A 17,828-nucleotide genomic window follows, 5' to 3' on the forward strand; every position below is an offset into this window, starting at 1 on the left:
ATTATTCACTTCCGATAGATTTGCTAGGGGAGCCATCAGTGATTAAAGGAGCCATATGTATAGCGAAGTGCAATTTACCCCTTTCACTATATAGGGGTCTCCCCTAGAAGCTCTGAATGTTTTTTTTACTATTAAGATCTTTTCGGGCAATAATTCCCAAGCTTTACCAGTACAATACCATAATTTAATTTAGTAACTACATTATAGGTGCTGGAATATTTTTAAAGATTTAATAGTATCTTGACAGTCAGTTAAAGGTAGGTGAAGAGCTTGAGACGGGGATACGCCCAACTCTCTTGGTGAAGCTCGAAGCTCAGGAGATTTGTTTTACTCTCAAAGCCATTCTTTCAACAGCAGACAGCACTAGAGGGCGTCATTCTATGCTCACCTCGATCCGGATCTACATTCCCCTACTAGATAAGTGCACCCGCCCAGTGACCTCAGTGAAAGTATTAGTAAACATTGACCCTATGCAAAAGCAAGGAGAGACCGTATATGCCATAACGCGACGTTGTACTCACAGGGATTTCTTAAATTCTCGAGTTCCATTATATTAAATCTAAAATTAGCTAGACCATGTACCGTTTGAAACCTTTGCAGCTTAGACATTTAAGTCAGATCAGACAGAAGAGCTCGGCAACTGTGACAGTCCAACTAAATGACAAGGATTTTACTAACAAATTCGTACCAGCTACAATGGATTCATTTTCGAGTGCAAAACGGGGTCAATTTTTCCAGCCAGAAGCCCAGTTAGAAAACCAGTACTTGGGAGATGCCCCTCTCAGAGGTTATCTACAGAGGGTTGTACCAAAAGAGGTATGTTACAACCCGGGGTTTGTTTCAACAAACGTTCTCTCAAGGCGAGTTAGTTACATGTAATATGTATGCATCTACTATGATGTACAGTTTGACATAAACCAACGTCGGTGAACATTTGTGATCCGAAATATGTTTCAGAATATACCAAATTATCGATACTATTGACGTATTTGGCCGGTATAGTAATAAGTGAATGGGGTACACACAGGATTCTATAGTCTTGTTGCTAGACCCCTCGGGCTAATATTCTGCTCACTTTGAAGGCGACCGAAGGTCGCTAGTGTGAGGGCGATAGTCCGAATGGTTGTTCCACCCTCATACAATCATGTCATATCTATCAGAAGAAAGTCCAAGGTCTAGCAGCTAGACTAGGAAGGATTCTAGCACTGCGTGATTCTTCTGAAATCAGCTAGGCCTGGTCCATAATATCAGTCACCATTCAAGTGCGGTTTATCAAAATTTGGTTGTGTCATCCCATTTAATGTAGATTCATGTTTGAGTGCAGTTTTTCTCATTGAGTATCGTAATAACCTGATCAGGAGTTCACAATTTGGGTGGAAAAATTCAAAATTAGTAACATAAGGACTTTACAAACTTCTAATGAAATGTCAACCTGGTGGTGTGACAATAATTACATTAACAATTGTACAAATTGTTCTTAACCCATCCAGGGAACTCATCTAGTAAAATATTAAATATCGTACTAGATGTGTTTCCTGGATGGCTTCAGTACAATGCATTATATCATATCTGAACCTTCACACTGTTCACACTCAGTAATATACTCATATTGGTTACACTGAGCAAAAGGGCATCTTGAATTTGTCCACCCACCACTCTAGTTTTTGACTTTTGACTTGACTTTATTTCCAGATACAAAATAATTATGCAAGACCATAAAGAGAGTATGATTACGTAAATAAATGGGAAAGGGGTCAGTTCAGTAAATTATAAGCTTCAATACTCACATCCCAACAATCATGTATGCTCTCTCTCTCTCTCTCTCTCTCTCTCTCTCTCTCTCTCTCTCTCTCTCTCTCTCTCTCTCTCTCTCTCTCTCTCTCTCTCTCTCTCTCTCTCTCTCTCTCTCTCTCTCTCTCTCTCTCTCTCTCTCTCTCTCTCTCATGTATGCTCTCTCTCTCTCTCTCTCTCTCTCTCTCTCTCTCTCTCTCTCTCTCTCTCTCTCTCTCTCTCTCTCTCTCTCACGCGATAGATGAAGTGCACATATATTTATTCACTTAGCAACTAAGACCAAATAGAAACAGTGAAATGATGGTATATATTGTTTGCAATCTACCAGTACTTTTCCACACTAAACATCTTGACTGACAGAAAGCAAGTTGATAGTGATACCATCATATCCTGCCACAGCCATATTTTTTCATTTTTACATGGACGTCACTCGACCTGAAGATTGAGGGATACTTTTGTATCCTGTACAACTACATTTGTATCTAAAAATTTGCAACAGGCTTTTCTAAAGTGTCATGATATCTATTTTACATTTTTTTATATAGATATTGGACAAGATTTCTCCTGATCTCGAGAGATTTGGCCACCGTGTTGCAACAGACATCTATAAACTTAGCAGAGAATGTGAACAGAACCCCCCAAGTCATCAAAAATATGATGCCTGGGGTAACAAAGTGGATGAACTGATTACTTGTCAGGCCTGGAAAACAATGCACAGAATATCAGCAGAGGAAGGCTTGGTGGCAATTGCATATGAGAAAAAATTTGGTCCATGGAGGTATAGTATATACAGTATATGAAGTATCCTGCAGGACATAGTCTAGAAGCTATCCATGGCTTTGATTCTCTTTGTGTTCTCTCACCCCCTGTCTAGTCAAATGATTGTATGTAGAATAACATTCCAAACTACATTTGAAATGACCACCAACAGCTGTACTTAATCCAATCACATTCACACATGACTTACATTCAAACTTGAAAGTGGTGTTACAATGTGGATCAGGACACTTGACTTGCATTCAAACTTGAAAGGGATGTTACGATGTTAACATAATTTGCATAAGCAAGATTAATACATCCATATGATATATGAATATACGTGGATAGAGATCAAAGAGAATCAAAACCGTGTACGTCTCAAAGACTATATAAGACATTTTCCTACTGTTATAACTTTAGTATGATACTGTGTAATAGGAATATCTCCCATTCAAAGGAGAAACACTCAAGAGAGATAAAATTTATTTTGATTTACTAAACAAATAATTTTAATAAAACATCAAATCAACACTCAAAGAAATTCAAGCATCTTACAAATTAAAAAAAAATATATACATGTTTGGGTATTTGTAAACATTCATTTTTAGAAAATGAATTTATACATCAAGAGCTTGGCAATATTGTTGATGAACTAGTAATTATTGCAGACTGATAATTTGAAACATGTTGCATTAAGTTTACTCCTAAGTGAACGAGTGAATACACCATGTTCTAGCATAGTGGAGGGTCTATGGTTCTTGTAACGATGACAAATTTGAAGGAAAACGTTCTCACAGTAGACACATTGTCTCTCTGTTCATATAGTCGTTTGTACCAGAGTGCAAAGTTATACCTGTATGGCCCCTCATCTGGTTTATACTCGTGTCCGCTGGCTATGACTGATGGAGCACTTCAGACCATAGACAGATTTGACAAGGTAGGTATGATAAGTGATTAATACAGGTTGTAATGCACAAGGAGTTCAAAGCTTTTTTAGCATTGAGCTTTCGATTTGTCTTGGTTGATGATCCTCATCAGCATGACAAATTTCATAGTTAGAACTGACCACTAGGTGGCGGTATGATCATCCGATTATATAGTTAAGTCAGTGACCCCAGCTCTGTTGACTTTGGAATTGCTGCATTTGATGTTGATAGCCTCCCTGATCTTTCTCAGGAAATCATGTGGGGAAGTATCAATAATGGAAACACAGTCCCAGTTGATAAAGTTGATATGATAAAGTGATTTAATTACTTGACAAAATAGTGGGTGCAGTTGGTTGGGATCTTGTTTTCATGTCACAGTGTAGCAGTAGTTTATTTCAAATGAAACATAACATAATAATATTAATAATTAAAAAAATAATATTAGATCAATAGATGTAACAGCAAAACAGTTCTGGTGATGACATTGATATAGTTCACTTGTCTAGTTCATGTCCTAGAAACCTAGAAACCTAAGAAGCTATGCTAGTTACATGATATACAGGTCTACAAATAAACAATAAAAGAATCATGGAATACAGATCATACGTACTTACATTTCTATATTGTTGAAAACAAACCAATACTAAACAATATTGATTTCTTTCACATCTGTAATACATTTATTTACAGAATGACCGTCATCCACTTCTAAGTGAACGTGCTTGGCCAAGGTTGATTTCCAGAGATCCTGACCAGTTCTGGACTTCAGGACAGTGGATGACAGAGAGGAAAGGAGGATCAGATGTTGGTAAGTAACAAATCATGTAATTATCTTGATTTCCCCATCTGCTCAGTATTTGGTCTTAAGTACAAAATAATTTTTTTTTAAAAACCCACACAATTGTATGATTGTATGAGACATGGTAACCCATTGTGAAGGTACCTGGATCATTCTGCCTCGATTATTCAGATCGATCCCCAGCATATGTGCACCAAATTTCGTTTGAATTGAGCCAGCTGTGTTTGAGAAAATGATGACACAGACAGACAGACACACAGACACACAGACACACACTTTTCAGGTAATAACAACTCTGCACTTGAATTAGGTGTTGCAGGTAGGAAGATTTCTATTGTATTAAACTGTAAACTGAAATGCACATACGGTATTGCTCAAGAATACCGGTTATTTTATTAATTACATTAGGCTCGATATTACATTAGGCTCGATATTAGCCTAATGTTAATTTGGTGATGCCAAGCTAAGTCTTTCTCTTTGGCAATGCAAGTTATTATTTTCTTCTATTTTCAGCTGCAGGCACAGAAACTGTTGCTGTTCCTCAGAATGATGGCACATATAAGCTGTATGGATATAAATGGTTTTCATCTGCCACTGATGCCAATATGAGCATAACATTGGCAAGAATAGTTGACAGCAATGGACAAGCCAAGGAAGTATGCTTCCCTGTATAGAATGTTTGTAATAGGGATGCTCTCAACCAACTTTCTACATATATTGGCAAAGTGCTCTAAATGAGTACAGAAATTCTACACACTTCAGTGTAAAACAGCAGTCATGAATATTCAGTGTGCAACCATTGAATAGTGTATTTCTGCTGATTCCCATGATACAATAGCTCATAGCGATGTTACCCTATACAGGCATAAGATCAACTTGTCCTGATGTTTCTCTGATACCGCAAGTAATTGTAGGTGATGTAAAATCATGAAATGACACTCCAGAACCCATAGTTTATGAAAATGTCTCTATTTCCTGGAGTGGTGTTCCCTTTTAATGGAATTTATGGTATGTGTTAATCTTTGGTGCAAGTTTTACTGGATTTCTCTTTCATTTCTGGTTTTCTTTGAATCATTCCAGGGTTCCAAGGGACTTTCAATGTTCTATATGGAAACCAGAAATCCTGATGGAACATTGAATGGTATAGATGTACAGACACTGAAGAATAAACTAGGAACGCGACAATTACCCACAGCAGAGTTGTTGCTAGATGGATCAACAGCTCATCTTGTAAGTCTATATTTGTTGTAAACAGCAGCTCAGATTGATAGATAGATAGATACATAGATATACATTGTACAACATACAAGTCAAGGTATGGGCATTTTAAAAAAAACCTACAGAATTTATACCCTGGCCTTGCTTGGCACAAAAATGTTTGTCTAGATCAGTGGTTTTGTGATACTGGAAATAGAATCAAAATGTTCAAAATTTCTCCCATTATTTTCTTACATTATTAAAGCTTGCACATGTATAATTATATTACAAGAATGAATGTTCATGGACTCTGGGTTCATACTTAACAATGAAAATTCCTACTCACAAAGTCAAACAATTCCTAAAAAACAAATCCCAAATTTTCCCTGACATCTCTTCAGCATTGTCAGTAGTACAAGCCGATGATGCTGATGAGATGTCTGCAAAAATTTGGAATTCACTTCCAAGGAACTTTTGACCATATGAGTATACAGAAATTTTCATTATCAAATATAATAATATCATTCTTTAATATTTATTCAGCCAGAAAATACTTGTGATACTCGCTGTTCTAATTATGGTCTAGTGATGACTGCAGTTTACTGTTTCATAGATATTATTCCTCAGAATGTATTTTTGTTCAGACAAGGAAAATATGAAGGACCTAGGGGTCTTATCTCTGAGTGAAAGACACAAATTGACAAAACTCCAAGGTTACAAATATTTTCCAACTAAATTGGAAGAGACAAGATTATACCTGTATGGGCATGATTTGTGAAAAGTTGAGAATAATAATATTGACTGAAATTTTGACGTATATTTTGAGCACTGTAGAACAAATGACACAGACATTCGTTTTACAGTACAAATCCCATATTCCTGATTCTACAATACGCCATATTCCATTTAGAGGAAAGATAAAAGATTTCGTAGTTTGGCCACTGGGAGTGCTGTTCACAAGCCATTTGGAGGCAGGAAGTGAAGGCCAGAATTGTAGCATGAAGACAGCAGACACTAAGTTACCACACATTCTCTATGTTGTTACCACAATACTACATTTTATTAGCGACTACTGATAGTCAAAACATGCCTAACCAATATTGCACTACGTGCTCCTTCATACACATTTCATTCACTATTTCAAGCAACCACCCAGTGGCCATGACAAAAAATTTAGCCCTCACTTTGCCAAATCTGGTGTACCCTCTTGTGGTGATTGCCAGAAATGCCAGAACTTCAGTAACTGGAATACAGATTATTGATTTTTTGTCCAATATGCTGTTTTCTAGATATCACAACCAGGTCGGGGTGTTGCTAAGATTGCTGATATGCTGACAATCACTAGACTTCACAACTCAATCTCTGCTGTAGCAGGAATGAGAAGGTAATTAAAATTGAATTAATGGTATGAGAGGAATGGGTGGGGTGGGCATGCAGGTGGTGGGGGTGGGTCAGATATAGCTCTTACCAAAACTAAACATATTTTTTTGAGCTACGTACGATATGAACAAGATCTGCTGCTTGTACACTAGGCAACCAATTTTGCAAGGAATGCCCAATCATTCACAGTTTTGCGATGGTATACGAGTACAAAACATTACCTCATACGAGGTATGTGATCTTTCATTACCTTGCAAACAGTCTGCGAGGAATGTCACAGTTGGCCTGCTATTCTTTCCATTCCCTTGCAATAACTCCCAGTTAGCTCACGTATAGTAGCTTTTGTATTTTTGTATTTCTAGTAGTATTTGCACTGAACAAGAATAATTTGAATTAGAAAATATTATTCTTCAATCATATAAAAGATATTAGACCATACAAAAGGTGTGTGGTTTGGATAAAAAAATGTCATTTTTGGTCAAAAATGTTAAACTGTGCGGCAGATTGGTCTGAAATTTGATCTAAACATTCTTAGAGATGTGTAAATTAAAAAAACAACAACACATAGAGTATACAGTTGTGCTACAACACCATTTGTGCAATTTTTAAATTATCACCAACTTTTCAGTTGTGCCACAACACCATTGCGCTATTTTACTTTATAGGGGTCCTTTATTCTGTTTCATTTTAGGATTTCAATGAACCGTCATAAGCAAATGTATTAAACAGCACCTAACATGTTTATTCGTGTTGTTTGTTCATTTAAGATTAAATTAACATTTAATTCCAACAAGAATGAAAAAAAGTACAAATAACTAGTAGAAAAGTAAACAATGAATATGATGTACATGTGAAAATTCAATGGCGGGGAGGAGAGACTAAAAACTAGTTTTGTAAAAAAAATACCGTAATTGAGGTCACTCACTTCACGTCCTTGCATAGTAATCATGCCATTGATGTTGTGCTTTGATTTTGTCATTACAAGTTATAAAACCAATCATAATTATATTAAAGTTGCCATATGGATGAGAATTTGGTATTTATTTTGGATTTTTATTTGATAAAACAGCTTCACCATGTTTTTCTACTTGAAAAAATAATGTGAAATAACATATACAAAGTCCATGTTCACATCTCAATAAACGGCAAAACATTAAACAATGTGTAAAATGTTTGTTATTGTACATACAATAACAAACTTTTTACACTTTGTGCATCTTTTTTGCAATGTACTTGGTATATGTTATTTTGCATTATTTTTTCAAGTAGAAAAACATGGTGAAGCTGTTTTATCAAATAAAAATCCAAAATAAATACCAAATTCTCATCCATATGGCCACTTTAATGTAAATATACATGAACCAAGAACATGTTCAAACACTGAGTAGAGCATGTACAATTCATATTTGAATAATGGAACTATTTCTCTAATTTAGGATTTTCTTAAATAGGAAATGTTGTAAATGTTGATACATATTTGACAATTTGTTACGCCAAACTTGCGAAAGTGTATAGGTATAATCTGGTATAATCTGGGATTAAAATCACAGATTAAAGGATTTCTTTAGTTGCTAAGACATAAGACATTATTGTCAGGGGGTCCAGGTTGTTAATTCTTTGAATATTAATGAGTCATTTGCATAATTCATGATTTTCAGCAATTAGGCAATATCTTAAGAGTGCAAGCTATACATTTTATACAATTGGTACACACTTGAACAATGATGACAAACATGTATCCAGTAAAACTTGTTGAAGTAGTTTTTAATCGTAATGAGAAATCTGCATAATTAATGATTTTACACACACACACACACACACACACACACACACACACACACACACACACACACACACACACATTTCACCATGCCTTAGCACTACTGAACCAGTTCAGTTGTGCTAAAATGCCAATCGCGGTGTTTAAAATGTCTTTATGTGAGACAAGTCCTGATGTCTTAACTGAATTTGTCTCAGTAGAGTAGGTGACTGACATGGTTCAACAGATTGACTTCGTAAAGTAGATACATAAAAAATCATGACAAAAAAACAACATGAATGTAAAGGAATTATCACAGTTTGTGGAGGCTGCCAACAAGAGGGTTCACTACCAACACTAATGGCGACTTTCTCTTTGTTTGATTTTATAGGATGGTGAGTCTGGCAAGAGATTATGGCAAAAGAAGAATTGCATTTGGCAAGCCTATCGGTGAACATGCAGTACATATGCAGACAATGGCAAGGATGGAGGTATGATATAACATTATTCCATGATGTGTAAATGCAAGTGTGGCATACTCGAGATACTTGCACAAGTTCTTGCGATATTCTCTTTGGCCATAGAAAACACTGCAAATACCCTGTCTGGCACTCATGGATAATTGAGTTCTGTTGTATATACCCATGTTTATCTGAAATAGCAAAAAAATCGGTAAAAATCATATTGTGCAGTCACTCTTGGTAACAGAAAGGGAGAAAGGGGTAAAAATGGCAGAGAGTCTGTGGTAATTTTAGTTGAGAACCCTGGTAGATTTTACCTAATTACCACCCTTAGCAAAAAACACTGGGTATACTATAAAGTTTTCGGGATTACACTGCAGAGCAAATACCTCCAATATTTATGTGTACCAATGCAAGTACATTAACTAATAATACTCAATCTATAGACATATACTAAAGAAAGTAAAAGATGTTAGTTTGCAGATCACAGTATTAACAGATTCATAAGGTTGAAATTTCAATAATAGAGTAATGTTTTGATACACAACAAAGTTACTCTTTTTTCGTATCTACACTGGGGAGTGATGAACAGGGACGAAAGGGAGTTTTGCTCAGTTATGTATTGGACAATTTATTCCCCACACTGCTATCTAGTGGTGAACAGTGCTATATCATCATCAGTTTGCCCTGAAGAAGGCAACAGTCATGTTACCGAAACATAGACATGAAAAAAAAGTAACTTGGTTGTGTATCAACGAACATCACTCTAAGAATGTAGCTCACTTTTAAAAATCTGTTGTAAATGATAATTCTACTGCAGAAACCAAATTGCTGCTTAGGGCATAGAAGCGCAAAAGTAACCAGTGATGCTGTCCTTTATCAATCAGTATAATCATTGATGCTTTGACAAAAGACATAGGCGAGATAAACATGGGTAACTACTAGTATTATGATATTATGTTCATGCTATGGCATGCATTCTCACAAACTAGAGCTGTTATTTCTTCTGCGAAACTATGAATTAACAAGCTTGACGGTGTCGTAAGAGAGGCTGTGGTTTATGATGATAAGAGCATGTCTTTTTGTAACTTTCAATATACTAGACAGTAAGATTCTTTCACAAGACCTTGATATTATCGAATGTGTATGTTTACAATAGGTTGAAGCAAGAGGATCTCTATTATTAATGATGGAAGCAAGCCGATTACTTGGTTTAGATGAATGTAAAATGGCTTCAGAAGATGATATCCTGATTCTTAGAATCTTGACACCATTGATGAAACTATACACTGCTAAACAGGTTTGTCAATATGTAATTGCATGTAATCAGAAAAAGGAGTATTCTAGGTAATGTCCAGTGTCTGAAATTGAGGGAAGCTGATACAGTCATAAGGACCGATGGCTTGTAAAAGCTGATGCTCCTTCTCGTAAACTGTTAGTCTTTACGTATTGTTTTTGAGTAAAAAAGTGACAAGTTTAAGGGAATTGCAACATAGAAGTGAATTCAGTTGAAATTAGTATTGGAAAATGCTGTTAGAGTAGCTTGTGTAAACATTCCCTGATTTCCTCAAAAAGGGTTGTCAGTGGCCAAGTGATTAAACCACTTGCCTTTTACCACTGCGGTCAGGATTTGAACCCATTCTGGGTTTGATTAAATTTATCACGTGGTAAGTAAGAAGAGTGTTGTTCAGTTTGATTCTTCCGAACAATGCATGTTTTCCCTGGGTACTTCGGTTTCCTCCTGCATTAACACTAAACCCATGACGGATAGCCCTCACTGGACTTCTTCGGAGACAAGTGTTTATACTTAAAGAACTATCCAGTATAAATTAAGATTATTTATTTATTTATCTTTACTATTGTATAGAAACAAAGCATGCCTCTCAATTAATAAATTTGCACATTATCAGCAACGTTAAACTTGCTCAAGTCTCCAGGCATTTTTCTTTCTTTATTTGAATAAAATTGATTTTAAAAACAACAACCCACAACTTGTGTGATATGACTGACTGATTGCAAAACAGTCAAATGAACACGTATAGCCCTGTGGAGGCTACTACTATAGTAACTGGGAATTTTTTTTAAAAAAGTTGAGGCCATTTTCATGACAAAACTAGAAATGAATAACATTCAAATCATGAAGGTAAAACGACTAAAATAAAAATCTGCAAAGGGAATGGTGCCAGTCTACAGCAAACTTTGAACTCTATTGTATCACCTTAGAAGCTAGGTGTTAGGAAACAGACATGCTCTAGACATGACCTTTAAACCTTTGAACTTGGACTTTTTACTAAGGACTTCATCACTGCGGACAAAAGCTTCGGACACAGCTTTCTAAAACTGTTTGTGTTGGAAATTGAAAAGTTTATACTACATTAAGATGGCTAATACCACACACTTTTAACTTGCATATTCGGTTTATGTTTTCAGTATTGCACTGCAGTGTATTTACATATGTACATCCATTCATATCATTCCCTAGTATTATCATGACTACTATCTTCATTTCAGGGTGTAGCTGTTACTTCAGAAGGACTTGAATGTTTTGGTGGCCAGGGTTATATTGAAGATACAGGCCTGCCTTCACGTCTACGAGATGCTCAGGTTAGAAAAGTGGCTCAAAATGTCCAATCTGTAGACCAGTGCTAGCTAGCTATATATATATATATATATATATATATATATATATATATATATATATATATATATATATATATATATATATATATATATATATATATATATATATATATATATATATATATATATATATATATATATATATATATATATATATATATATATATATATATATATATATATATTTATCACATAAATATGTGCATATCTTCTACTGTGTGATGTCAAACAGGGGTGACTTCAGAGCATATCACCCCTGTTCTACCGAACTATTTTTTCTCCGTACCTTGTTCGAGTGTTCGTGTCAATCCTACGCTACGATCAAGTTTATCGTAATAATTATGTGCTTTCAAAACGTAAATGCATACATTACGTTAGTAACGTTACATATATCCTTGGATGGCATGAGTTTCATACGTAGAAGTCCTTTTATTTTTATTTGATACATTTTATTCTATTTAAAAATCACGTAGATTATCGATGTAGCAGCCGGCAAGCTTACTTCAGATTTTCCGTCGAGCTCAGATCTCCGAACTTACACAACCCGAGAAAATATTATTAAAATGACGGCACAAAAATCGTATTCAGACAATTCTACTTACGTTTTAAACTAAATTCGATATTACATGTACATCGCAAGGTTATAACCGATAATTTTGGTTAAGAAACAGTATGACCGATACCATACATGGTAAGCTTGACCTCGCGACAGGTCACGCGATTATGTAATTTGCATAGCCATCGGGTGCCATTTTTTAATACGCGATGAAGAATATAGTGCGATGAAATGATGCAGTATTCGTAAAATACGATTTAAAATTTCAGAAAAATACGGGGAAATACTTAGTTATGTGATAAATATATAATTCCATGAAATCAATGTTAGTTTTACGTCATAATGCTCCTCGTATGATTCCGCGGACTACAACCTACCGGCTCAAATTTGTATTAGTCCGCGGAATCATACTCGGAGCATTATGACGTAAAACTAACATTGATTTCATGGGATTATGTATAAATATATATATATATATATATATATATATATATATATATATATATATATATATATATATATATATATATATATATATATATATATATATATATATATATATATATATATATATATATATATATATACATACATACATACATACATACATACATACATACATACAATATTATGAGATTGACAACTGTTGTCACGTTACGGGAACTGTACTCATGGTGATATGACGAACGAAGAGGTGATATCGGGTAGTAACCAATTTATCAAATGTCTGAAAAATAAAAAAAGCACGGCTGGCAGTGCGCTTTGTGTGTTGCATGACCTGTTATTAGGGGATATTCATGTGCACAGAGATATATTAGAGTAAGGTCTCTAAAAGTTTCCAAAAATGCTTTAATGTGTTAAGAAAACTAGATGGTCAACCGCGAACGTAACTTCTGCAGTATGATAATGAGCGTCAAAGATTGCCCACCATTTTGTTTATGTTCGGAATCAACATGTTTTGTCCAATCAGAAGGGTGTTTTCTGATGACGTTCAACGTGAATATCATGGCGTTTAACGTCCCGTATCAGAAGTGATATTTTGCGTTAAATGTCATCAAGAACGATTGATCTGGGCATAGGTATATGATAATAACGTATAGTTGACACCCAAATATGATCACATTCATAGACTGTGAGTGATTATTTTTAAGGTTCAATCATTTTATTACTTGTCTGCTTCTACATCACAATCACTTTGTGGTGAATTCTGCAGTATCCACAGTTACCAATCTCTGATAGTACAATCAGCAACACTCAGTTGACTTCTACAGTATCTACTATTTTGTATAGGTATTACCAATATGGGAAGGTACTACCAACATCCTGTCTCTAGACGTACTAAGGTCTATCACAAAGTCTAATGGTAAGGTTTTGGAAGTATTCTTCAAAGACATCAAACAAAAGGTAGTCAGTGCATCCAAATCTGAAAACCAGGATGTTCATAGGAGTTGCCTGGCAACGAACATCAGTGTCAAAAAACTGACCAAGTTTCTGGAAAGTGTTGTAACTCATCAACCAGCAGTACTAGAAGTAGCTGCCCGTGACTTTGCATACAGTCTGAGCAGGACCTACATAGCAGCACTATTGTTAGAACATGCCACTTGGAGTGAGGCCACAGAACAGGACATAGCTGCAGCTGCAAGGTGAGTCTCAGACTGGTTGTGAGATGATTGAATTAAGCAATAAACCACCCCCTGGGGATGGTATACTCCTAGTTTTGATTAGTTGACAACATAAACGTGTGAGTGTTAGCGAAAGTGTATATGGAGTCAACTGGTCAAAACCAAGGGGTATACCATCACCAGGGGCAGTTTATTGCTATTATATTATACCAGTATATTGAAATTTGCCAACTGCTCTTTGGAATGGAAATGAAGTGCAGGTATAGATCGGTCCTGAACATCTGTTCAATTTCAATTGTGATTTCTTCCATTATGTAGCGTATATATTAAAGGTGATTCAAAATGCTCACATTCACTATCGCTAATTTGCTAGACGACATGTTTGTGAAATGCAGTCTGGTTTTAAAACTTTTAAAAAGCGTCTGCAAACACCTTAAAATGACCCTTTTTCAGTCAGTTCCCTTCGGATTTACTTCGAGAGTTTTCGGGTATTTCCGGTCCCATCTAGACCACGGGATTTTATGACGTCATAAGGAGTAATGGTTAGCACTAAGCCTATGACGAGCGTAGTCACTAGGTGAATAAAACTCAACAGCATTGTGAAAAAATACATTGGTAGTGGTTGTAATAGATATCAGTAAACAAAAACTACAGTCTACATGTCTTATTAACCAACATTTACCGATATTTACTCACACTTTCTCACTAATTATCTCCCCATATTATGGAAAAATAAATCAAAACGGCTAGACTAGATATACATAAACACTTGTAATGTCGCGTGTTTCACATTTATTGACTTTTATTTATCTGATTCTTTAATTATTTGCCGACAAGAAGCATTACGATACCGTCGTGACGCGTTGAAGGCATCCCGCGCCGAGGACGGCATATATTTAGCCCAATAGTATTCGCGTCGCCTTTTGAATGGCGCATTTAACAACAAAGTAAACATATTTCATCTCGAATAAATATACTAGCTATTTGGCTTGTGAACACAAGTTTACGTCTATTATTTTCGGCCAGGGCTCTCTAGGGCGCAATACTCTAGTCCGAGTCTGAGACCCATGTAAAACCTCAGAAACTCGCATTCGGATCGGACTGAAAAGAAGTACAAGTAGGTCTCATCGACTTGTTGGGGACTCGAATTATTGCTTGTTTTTATCACTGTATACAGGTGATTATTATATATCGGTAGGTGGGTAGTGTTGTCAAGTTTTGTGCAGTCACCGCGGCCGCGGCAGTACAGTAAGCTTATACTGGGATAGTTCCGCCGATCAAAGCTGAAGCAGTGTATGTGCAATCTGATTAAAATCCGATGTGGTGAAAGCGGCTAGAATAGAGGTAAATAAGGACATCTAGCCGCTTTCACCACATCGGATTTTAATCAGATTGTGTATGTACGTATGGAATCGGGAGAGCACATTTGTGTCGGGTTGAATTTATCCACGTGTTGATATAATCCATATTTATCAATTAGATATATTGTAAAATTCTTCAAGTCGTACAGAAATAACGTCTCTAACTTCAAAACAAGCCCTGAGAAATTGGACCGGACGTGGCTAGTAAAGTATCTAGTTGCAGGCGCGGCTTTCTTTCATAACCATGTGCTGGGGTCACGACCTTGATTGCCGACGTCAATATTGTCCAATCATATTTAATATCTTGAACACATCGCGATATTTGATTTGTTGGTTTCCTAAACTGTATACTTCGAATACCATGATTCGTTACAAAATTCTTCAAATGAATATTAAATAGGCTCGTTGTATTCAGTGATATCGCAACAAGGGAAACCATACAAGTTTTCTTCCAGACGAGTTGCTAAAGTCATGTAAATGACAACACGAAACTCACGAAATTTCCTCAATTCTTTATAATTTTATTGCTGATAATATGGGTAATCTAATAGCTAGTATATTTATTCGAGATGAATATGTTTACTTTGTTGTTAAATGCGCCGTTCAAAATGCGACATCAGCGAGTATAGTCCAGTATACTAGTATTAGTGGGCTAAAATATGCTGTCGACGCCATACATGTCGAAGATATTGTAATGCTTCTCCTCGGCAAATAATAACAAAATCAGATAAATAAATTGAAACACGCGACCGACATTACAAGTGTTTATGTATATCTAGTCTAGTCTAGTCGTTTTGATTTATTTTGCCATAATATGGGGAGATAATATTTTAGCATTTATTATACCCACAGACACTGACAATTAGTGAGAAAGTGTGAGTAAATATCGGTAAATGTTGGTTAATAAGACATGTAGACTGTAGTTTTTGTTTACTGATGTCTGTTACAACCACTACCAATGTATTTTTTCACAATGCTGTTGAGTTTTATTCACCTAGTGACTACGCTCGTCATAGGCTTAGTGCTAACCATTACTCCTTATGACGTCATAAAATCCCGTGGTCTAGGTGGGACCGGAAATACCCAAAAACTCTCGAAGTTAATCCAAAGGGAACTGACTGAAAAAGGGTCATTTTAAGGTGTTTGCAGACGCTTTTTAAAAGTTTTAAAACCAGAATATATTTCACAAAAATGTCGTATAGCAAATTAGCGATAGTGAATGTGAGCATTTTGAATCACCTTTAAGTGTATTTTGCTTAGTTTGTACAGTGGCAAGTTCATTTGTGAATGGCCTGAACATCTGTTCAATTTCAATTGTGATTTCTTACATTATGTAGCGTATATATTATTAATATATACGAACGGCCTGAACATCTGTCCAATTTCAATTGTGATTTCTTCCATTATGTAGCATATATATTAAGTGTATTTTGCTTAGTTTGTACAGCGGCAAGTTCTTTTGTGAATGGTCTGAAAGTAGATTCTTTTTATGATGGATTCACGTACAGCAATCTGTGTCACTGTGTCTGCATTTTATGGGCCAAGAATGATGTTGTAGGCTTATGCTGAGCAACAGTAAGACAATTCTGTCTGTGCAAAGCAGAATAGTGCCAATTACCAGACAAACCACCCAGGTTGAATGATGTCCCTTTATCAACCCCACCAACCGTAATTGTATAGTACACCATTGTGATTGATTGCCCTTGGCATTGTGTTTTCTCATTATTTTTAATCAAAGTGAACCTTTGCAAAGGCATTACATTTCACCTATATTTTGTCTTGTAGATGGTGTGAAAAAGATCTGTGCCCAGTGGTGACCAACCACAGTCACGGACATTACAGTACAAAGAACATTCACATGGATAAATCTCTTGTGATGGACGGATACACAAACAGACCTCTGTCTAAGATCTAAACCCAGCTTTATGGACATCACAGTTATGACCCGCTTGACTTGCCTCTTTGACACAATCCAATAAAATGGCACTTGTTGATTCAGTAGAATGGAATCATACAGGAAACATGTTTGTCCTGTTAACCCTTTCATTCCTAGAGATGACATTGGAATAAATAGAAACTTGATTGTAAGAACATTTTCTAAAATTTAAGAATATTACTTCATTGGGAAGTAATATTTCTTGAATTCTGGTCTAAAATAAAGTTGATCTTTTTTGCAAAAATTACAGAGAAACAAGAATTTTTGTTCAAAAATTTTGGCGGGAAAGTTTCTAGTCCTGAAAGGGTTAATATAATTTTGTGCAGTCACTATAAATAAATTGGTATACGTGTCTGCAGTCCAGGAAGTTGCTGGGAGTTAGTAGCATTTGCAGATGATAAATGGTTCAATGCAGGTGAATTTTTGTAAAGACCTGCATTCAGCAAGTGACACTTTAAATCTACTGGCATTCAACAGATGATAATTCAACTTGACTGCATTTGAAGGACAAACTCTGGAGCCCACTTGCATATTGACTATTTTCATGATAATTGGGAATCATTTTAGTTGCATTAATATGAATATTGTCATTCAACAAAATTGATGATTATTTTGATTCAAGAGATAGACATGGCATTTGT

General features: G+C 35.7%; 1 protein-coding gene across 1 annotated transcript; it reads left to right on the top strand.

Annotated features, from left to right (window-relative positions):
* Nucleotides 1-581: 581 nt before the first annotated feature.
* LOC144449281 (acyl-CoA dehydrogenase family member 11-like) lies at nt 582-17,508 on the top strand. The gene is made up of 12 exons (XM_078139796.1): nt 582-816; nt 2,337-2,569; nt 3,376-3,487; nt 4,167-4,284; nt 4,789-4,931; nt 5,356-5,505; nt 6,762-6,856; nt 9,003-9,102; nt 10,232-10,372; nt 11,584-11,676; nt 13,559-13,911; nt 17,037-17,508. Exons 1-12 carry the CDS (start codon nt 697-699, stop codon nt 17,164-17,166), a joined length of 1,788 nt encoding a protein of 595 aa, XP_077995922.1. The 5' UTR covers nt 582-696; the 3' UTR covers nt 17,167-17,508.
* Nucleotides 17,509-17,828: the final 320 nt, after the last annotated feature.

Source organism: Glandiceps talaboti, chromosome 18 (assembly GCF_964340395.1).
Source record: "Glandiceps talaboti chromosome 18, keGlaTala1.1, whole genome shotgun sequence".
NCBI lineage: Eukaryota > Metazoa > Hemichordata > Enteropneusta > Spengelidae > Glandiceps > Glandiceps talaboti.